Below are 8,643 nucleotides of genomic sequence, written 5' to 3'. Positions count from 1 at the left end.
TATTTCTACGTTAGTTAAAGTAAATGATCTGAAAACTTCTTCCACCATGGGGTGACTTTATCAGAAGTACAAAAATAGTCAAAGCACCAATGCTGCCTGAAGATTTTGTTCCAGAATTAGTTTTTTTTGCCCCTTCTCTAAACATGAATGCATTTATTTTAAGGCATTCAAACAAACCCATTCCTATACTCTTTTGCACTCTTCATTGGTAATAATAAAGCGCCTCTGCAGCTCCCCTCCTCCCCCTCCGTGTGGTTTTACGCTTTTGATCCCCGAGGGACCTCGCGTTTTACATTCCTGGCATTCCGACCTCAGTCCCTCCTCGGTTACTTATTATCGCTGCCTGCTCTCTCCACAATCATTTCACAGCAAGAGAGGAGCGCGGCAGCCCGTTCGGGGAAAGGAAGATGAGACACGTTTGAGTCGAAAAAACTGATGGAAATAGTGGGACTACTCTGAGTTTTACTTCGAGATCGAGGATTACGTTTTGTTACGATGAGAGCGTGAGCTGGTAAGAGGAGCATCTTTTTTTCCTTTCTCTGACACAAAAGGAAAAAAAAAAACAAGCACTAAACATGAATAAAGTATCTTTATTGTAACTTTTGGTTTAACCTTTTAGGACTAGAGTGTGTTATGAAGGAATTTTACGTTATTAAAAGCGTGTTAAATAGGACCGTTGTGCTGTAAGAGCAAAGTTATTTTACAATGCGGTTTTGTGCGCTTTTGCTCCCCCGTGAGAGTGGAATTTTTGGCGCATGCATTTTTTGCCTGCTGTAGAAAATGTCTCCACATCTCTGTGTTGTCGCTGTTGGCAATGTAGATCCAAGACTACTCTGTTCTCATATATTTCTAATTTATCTATAAAAGGAAGTATGTTTACATATGATTAAAGATTATGTTGCAAGGGTTGTTGCCAAGGCCTGCATACCTCAAAGACAGCCTTTCCTCTGTATATTATTTGTATATTACTGTATTTACCTGCCTGATCTTTTGTTTCTCACTGCCACCTCAGACTGATTTGTCTTTATTTTCTCCTAACTTTGTGTTCCAGGTTCACAGCTGATTTATTTAAGTGCTTTCACAGTGAGAAAAAGCAACTCAACTAAACTTTAGAGAGAAAAAACTACATTCACAAGGCAGTATGTCGTCCACTGAAGAGCCGTCTGGCACGGTCCTGCACCGGCTCATCCAGGAGCAGCTCCGCTATGGGAACCCCACAGACACCCGCACCTTATTAGCCATCCAGCAGCAGGCCCTGCGCGGAGGCAGTGGAAGCAACAGTGGGCCGAGCAGTGGAGGCGACATGAGCAGGAGCCCACGATCCTCTTTGGAGAGTCTCACCCAGGAGGACCCTCTGTTCCCTCAGCTCTCTGCGAGGCAGGAGCCCCAGGGCCAGGAGCACCAGGGAGACTACCATCACTCAGAAAGTGGCTACCAGCTACATGGGGAGAAGCTGCCAACTTATGAGCAGGCCAAAGCGCACTCTCAGTATCTGGCCTCTCACTGGGACCCAACAGGCCCAATCAGGCAGCTCCATGAGGGGAAGCTTCTGCACGACGGGGCCTTCCACGAAGAAGCAGATATGATGGAGCTGAAGTGCAGCCATGTGCGGTCCCTCAGCGAGCATTGCATGCAGATTTCTCTGGAGAGGAATGATGCAGTGGCTAAAGCGGAGGCCATCAAGATCACCTCTCACAGCTACCCTGAGCTTCCTTACTACACTCCACAATGCCTCCAGAGCATGGGGCCAAGCATGGATAAACGCTGCCCACCCCCAGAGTACTCAGCCCCCATCCAGGGCCAAGGATTTATCCCACACCAGGTCCAGGATTCAGTGGAGGCTCAGCAGCACAGGTACAAAAAGGAGTTTGGTTACCCCATGGCTGTGATTGTGCGTGCATGTTCTTCTAGCTACTTTAACATTACATCATATTATGTGGTTTAATTTTTGTACGAGAGCCCGCCCAATACTCATCATTGTGTTTCACATGCGTAAACACATACTTATAAGTGTGAGTCACAGCACTTTGGTCTTTTCTACTGATTCATATATCCTCCTTGAAATACTTAGAGGAGAACAAGTCCAGCCCTGTAGGTGTTTGTAATGATTTGCATTATTGCCACAGGATACAACACAACACAGGCTTGTGTTGCCTTGGATTGTTTGACTTTTACATTCTGTGTAGCCACTGGAGTGAGCTTGTCTGCTTGCTGATAAATGGCAATAGAGTGATATTTCAGATACCTTGTCATAAATCCAAATGCCCCAAACAAGATTAAGCAAGCACAGCCTCTACTTAATATATCAAGTTTGTTTGTACTAAACAGTGTGTGTCTCATAGGTATGTCCAGTCTGGTCAGCCTGCTGATGTCCCCTGCTACAACACATACAACATCCTGCCACCCACTGGCTTGGAGGAGCCCAACCAGGTGGAGCTGCTGCTGATGGAGAACGAGAGACTGAGGCAAGAGCTGGAAACTCACAGGGAGAAGACCGGCCGTATTCAGAAGGTAAGAGGGAAAAGTCAGAGAGAAAATCTTATGTCTATGAAGCTGACATCTTTCACAGGTCCTGTTGAAGGAATCAGAACATCCAAAGTCAAGCTGCATTGACAAACTTACTTTCAATTTGAGGAGTTTCACTTTATTTTATCCCAAAATAAAAAATAAAAAAAGGATTCCAAATCCAAGACTCCATTTTCTGTCCAAAATATAAAAGGCAGTCTTAAAATCTAGGGAGAAAGGGAACCGGTTGCCACTAAAAATGTCAAATGAATTTCCTAAAACTACTAAAATTATTGACATGCTGAACATCCAGACAACAACTCCATCTTAGCCACCTGTCTATGAAACACAAGCTCAGTCAACAGTTGCTTCCCTGATATCCAATTCCAGGCACACTCTCTCATCTGGATGGACAGATGAGATCAGCAGCTGCTACCTTCCATACCACAGAGGCACAAACAGAGGTCACAGCCTGCTACTGTGTTTACACACTCCTCTCATTGTGTATCTGACCTAGTGGAGGCCAGTGTGTGTGTGCGTGTGTGCTTTAGTTCCAGGGAGGCCATAGATTTTCAGCGTAATCTAGGGCTTGTCAGCAGTCGATTGGGCTGCGACCCCCACACAGCTAATCTGTGGTTGGATTGGGGGTCTATAGCAGGTGGTAGACTGCTGTGTAAAAAGTGAAAGGTCCTTTTTTTCTCTTTTTCAACATTCTCATTTTAAACCGCAGTTCTTTTCCTGCCGTTTTGTTACTTTTTTTGATTGACTCTCAAACCAAACTGGCCCTAAAATAAGATATTTACTAGTTCAGCATGGTGGAAACAGCTTCAGTGACATTTGACACCTCAGCCAATCTGTGTAAAATCCACTGCGCTCTCTGCTGGAGTTATGTCACATGGCCCCAGCCTTGTCTCAGCCTTAAAGAATGATAATTGCCAGGGTTGGAAAGTTTTCCCCGTCAGGCCGCAGCCCCGAGTAAACATGCCTGTGTGACTGCTGTAATGGTGGGTGTCTCTTTGCCGTTTCCACAACCCAGGCACAGGCATGCACACCTTCCTCCTCTGGCAACCTTCCAAACCTGTGTGTGTGTGTGTGTGTGTGTGTGTGTGTGTGTGTGTGTGTGTGTGTGTGTGTGTGTGTGTGTGTGTGTGTGTGTGTGTGTGTGTGTGTGTGTGTGTGTGTGAGAGAGAGAGAGAGAGAGAGAGAGTCTTTGTGTGTGTATTTACTTGTGCCTTGCAGTGTGTTGTGTATGTGCACGCTCCTGTCTGTGCGCTCACACACCTGGAACTGGAGCTATCAGGAATGTAGATATAAATCAGTCACACAGGGAGTGGTGCGGGCTTGAATTCCTTCTCAGAATTATACCACACACACACACACACACACACAGTGTGTGTATACAGTGTACTGCATATGTACCCATATTTATATCTATGTACTGTAACAGCACAAATCAACATTCCAGCTCCTCTCTGGCATGTGAAGTAGGTTAACCAAAAATTCCTCTTCTCCACCTTCTTCATTTCTGCTCTCCTTTCTTACTTCTCTCCAATCCTCCCCTTTCTCTTCTCCTCTCTTTTTTTCTCCCCTCTCAGTTGGAGCAGGAGATCCAGCGCATTTCGGAGGCCTATGAGACACTGATGCAGGGCAGCAGTAAAAGAGAAAACTTGGAGCAGACACTAAGGAGGAGGCTGGTGGCTGAGATCAGGAGGCTGCAGGATTTCAACAGAGACCTAAGAGGTACTGACACAAAACCTCATAATACCACACAGAGGTAATCTGCAATAATAGCAGCTCCAGCATGCATGTGGTTTACACTTTAGTTTAATTTTAAAACTTTGCTGCATTGCAGAAAACTTGGAAAATGCCAGAACGCATGTGGCAAAAGAAGTGGAAGCAGCCGACCATAACCAGCACATCATGGCAAAACTCCTTGAACAAAGTAAGTACGCCTTCTTTTTTTTTTTTTTAAAGCTAGATTCCTCTCTACTGCTCTGTGCTACAGCCTCCTTTGGAATCAGCATGCTTGATTGGACTGGATTGTAGCATAGCATGGGGCCCTTTTTGTAGCGAAGGGCATCCTGCTTGCAGGAATTTCACTTGCATAACCTCAGCTTATTTGGTAAGAAGGCTTAATAATAGGGAATTCAATCCACGCACATCTTTGCAAGGGGAAATGAACCATCTCTAAATCACAGAGCAGCAGTAGAAGTGGTAGAAATGAGGTTCCCCCCACCTGTTGTGAGTGTGATTTATGTTGTCTGTTTAAGGAACTGGACTCAAGCAGTGTGGTGGTGTTTGTATGGCCTTGATGAGGAATGCTCAGTGCTATGTGGGTCAAAGGGATAGGGCAGCTTTCTCCCCCTTCCTCCTCTCAGCATTCCAGGAGTGCTTCGCTAAATGAAGAACACTGGCTACCATGTAGCAACTCTGGTACTTATTACTGGAGTTGGACTCAGGAGGGAGAGATTGAGGAATGTTCATAAGATATTTTCCCTTCTTTTTTTTGAGAAAGGACTTCAGGACAGTTTGAATTGATTTCATATTTCAAGTGAAAGCACTTCCATCGCATCCAGTAATACAATGTTAAACTTAGAACTATATTCTTGACTAATCAACATGACGACTTTTCTTTTACTTCAGATGAGGAGCAGAACTTTGAGCGGGAGCGCGTTGAGCGAGAGCTGCAGCGGTTGCGAGCGACAGCCGAAGAGCAGAGTGTCAGGGCGAAGCAGCTCGAGGAGACCCTGGAGGCGGCTCGTGGACGAGGTCGCCAGCTTGAGGACGAGTTGAGGAGGAAGAGGGCTTATGTGGAGAAAGTGGAGAGGCTTCAGAGTGCACTGGCTCAGCTACAGTCCACCTGTGAGAAGAGGGAGAGCTTGGAGATGAAGCTAAGGACACGTCTAGAGCAGGAGCTGAGGAGTCTGAGGGCACAACAGGTAAACCCCTTGTCCATGAAAAACTTTGACAAAACCCGTGTTGCTTTTAAGTAATACAACACTATTTTTAAGTCATTCTGACCATCTGTTTCCAATGCTCTTGCTCTTCACCTACAGAGGCAGTCTCAGCCACCAGGAGTGACCATGAGCTCCCTTCAAGAGCGCCTGCATGAGCGTGAGGAGCGAATCCTGGCCCTCGAAGCCGACATGGTGCGATGGGAGCAGAAGTACCTGGAAGAGAGCACCATGAGGCAGTTTGCCATGGAGGTGGCTGCCACAGCTGCAGCCCAGAGGTAAAGGATGCTATGCGGCTTGACTTTTGCTTCATGTTTACTGAGACAGATATATGTGTTCTTTTAGTTCATTTGAGTTTGAATTAAGCCCAGAACAATTTCTTTTTCATTTACAGAGACACCACCATCATTAACCACTCACCCTGCCACTCCTCCAACAACAGTTTCAACGAGGACCTGCCTGTTGCAGACTACAGGAATCAGGAGATGGAGAACAGGTACTACTTTCAATCAACCCTCTTTTTGTTTTTAATAAAATACTTTAAGAAATCACGACAGCATGTCTCTTTTTGTCACTGTTATCTGCTTTCTGACATGGTTTGTTATACTTCTGCTCTGCATTAGGATCCGTGCTCTCTATGCCCAGATCTTGGAAAAAGATGCCGTGATCAAGATCCTCAACCAGCGGCTGCACCAGGATCAAGGTCGCAAGGAAGAGCAGAGTCCCCGAATGAACCTACTGAATATGGCAGGGGCACCTCTCCGAGCCGCCTGCTCCACTCCCTCCATCAGCACCACCAAGAGCAACCCTAATAGAGGTGAGGAGCGTAAGGTTCCCATCTAATAATGAATGTGTGGTACTAAGGACAACCAGACTACTGTATGTTTTACTTTACATGTAGATCGTATTTGTTTTTCAAATACACTTGCTGACAAATGCTGATAATTTCTGTGATGCTGTCTTTTAGGCAAGAGTCTCTCAGATGATCAGACTTTGCCGAACCGTCAGTTCTCCGTTCAGTCTGAATCTGGAACGTTAGAGCGGCAGGTGGCGGTAGCCAAAACCAAAGAGGCTGCCAGCACAACGAAACTCAGCAGTGGTGAGTGATCTATCAAATATGCATGAGTGCATCTGCTTACAAGGGCCAATAATCCAATAGTGCTCTCAGTATGAAACTTGAATGCTAAATGTTCTGCACACATGCAGAACAGAGCATGAGTACACAAACCTGCACTACACAAAACACACACACACACACACACACATACAGCATACTTGTTTCCATGGATATTCACATTTATTAACCGTGCTGCAGCTTAACCAGCCAATCAGATAGCATCTGTGCAGGTCATGGTTCATAATGTGGGCCCTGTGGAATGTGCCTGGTTAGGAAATAATGTGGATCTGTTGACTGAGCACATTCAGCAGAGGGGTCTGTTTGACTGTGGAAAATGTTTGTTAACCTTTAGTCATTGCTGAAGTGTATCTGGGATTTTTTCCACTGTTTTAGCCTTAAAACATTTATATAATTATCTATTCCCTCTTTCTTCTTTTTCCAGACAAGGCAGCGCCTAAGAAGTTGCTATTAAACCCCTTCAGAGGACTGGATGAGCTGGAGTCAGAGGCGGTGGAAATCTTCATTTAAAGAACTGAGAGGTGGCTTTTGAATGAGGAAAACAAAAAAGAGCAATGAGTATCTGTGAAGACTGCACGCATAGAGAAAGGAACAAAATACTGGATGCGAGAATGTTGAAGAGAGGCCAACGCATGGAAAAAAAAAGGACTGTTTTCACATTTTAGAGACAGAGCTGTGCTCCGACTCGCTTACTCTCACTGAGCTGGACATCTGCAGGCAGTCTGCCCGGTATAGTGAGAAAAGATGAATCTTCTGAGGTACTTGGACAGTGTTGTGGATTGTAATAGGGCAACATGTTCTCAGAGAGTGTGTGCCAAAATATTTATATAAATATATATATATAATTGCTGCTTTCCTCCCTTTATTATCCCTTTTATTTTTTATCCCAACCCAGTGAATTAAGAAGCTACATATTTATCTTATCTGGTTTCCACATTCCCCAAATATTAACTTAAGCCTCATGCTCTGCTAGATAAATATTCATTTAGAGGTTATCTATGTGACCTGCATGCCTCTCCTCTCCAAAAAATGTGGATTTAATCTGAGTAATCTCATTCCCATCGCTTGGATATTATCTGCTTGGAAGACTCCCCTTTGTTGATTAATTTAAACTGATAACACACAAAATACTGTTGATTTAAATGCTCTTGCTTTTCACATCTCTGATGCTCAAGTAGCTGGCTCTACAAAAGTCGAGGCGTGTGATCAGTGAGCTCCATAATATTATAAAAGACAATTTGGTGGTTTTTTTTGCCAAACTGACTAGGACCTGGTGTTGTAAGTTTGTGATTTTGGGACAGTGTAGCATCATGGTGTTGATTTCATCATCTTTTTCTTTTTTTCTGATGCTTTTTATTCTTCTCAAAGTATGTTTGCATGTGGTGATTACAGTATGTGAGTATGTGTCCTGATGTGGTGATTCTGCTGGTTTGGTCACCACTGTGGGGCAAAAGTTGAAAACTCAGTGTTTTGATTTTTGTATTATTTACTGTGAGCTTTGTGAACTAACAAACAGGTTAATTATTATTATTATTATTATTATATATTTTATACAGATGTTTGTATTGTTATTTTAGATACAATAGTGCTTTGAGCAGAACGCCAAAGAGTTTATGTATGTTTGTTCTAAGTTATGTGCCGACAATCACGGTCTTGTCAAGCTGTACACAACCAACCGAGTGTTGACTTCAAACAGACATTTCTGTGAACTTAAAACAATATGAAGGTTTTTACAGTTGAATTCATGCAACATTTCATAAGGCAATAAAATATTCTAATATACATTAACTGACTTGTGAATTCTTTCATTTCTACTCTTGGCAATAAACCTCCAGGCAATTTCAGTGGACTCGTGTAAAACATGAAATCACAAACATACAGCATGGTACTAGCAGGTGTCAGAAAATCATTGTTTCTCTGGGAGATGTTGTGCTTTTTCTCTTCCCCTCCTGCTTCTCTACCGTTGTCACCCTATGTCCTCATTCTTGTCCTCTCGTTCCACCACAGAGAAGAGTGCACTTCATTAATGAATACCAGAGTCGCATTCTT

The 8,643-nt window shown here is 44.0% G+C and overlaps 1 protein-coding gene across 1 annotated transcript; it reads left to right on the top strand.

Annotated features, from left to right (window-relative positions):
- The first annotated feature begins 337 nt into the window (after positions 1-337).
- LOC138202940 (angiomotin-like 2a) lies at positions 338-8,376 on the top strand. Its single transcript, XM_069157318.1, has 11 exons — positions 338-511; positions 1,052-1,854; positions 2,343-2,511; positions 4,101-4,245; positions 4,358-4,447; positions 5,149-5,444; positions 5,562-5,737; positions 5,854-5,955; positions 6,083-6,276; positions 6,427-6,558; positions 7,019-8,376. The coding sequence occupies exons 2-11, from the start codon at positions 1,142-1,144 to the stop codon at positions 7,102-7,104; spliced, it is 2,103 nt and encodes a 700-aa protein (XP_069013419.1). The 5' UTR covers positions 338-511; positions 1,052-1,141; the 3' UTR covers positions 7,105-8,376.
- Positions 8,377-8,643: the final 267 nt, after the last annotated feature.

This window comes from Embiotoca jacksoni, unplaced genomic scaffold (assembly GCF_022577435.1).
Source record: "Embiotoca jacksoni isolate LCO1_2020_lvr unplaced genomic scaffold, fEmbJac1.0.p SCAF_22, whole genome shotgun sequence".
In the NCBI taxonomy this organism is placed as follows: Eukaryota; Metazoa; Chordata; class Actinopteri; family Embiotocidae; genus Embiotoca; species Embiotoca jacksoni.
Note: the sequence above shows the minus strand (reverse complement) of the source record. Positions and strands in the feature narration are given on the sequence as shown.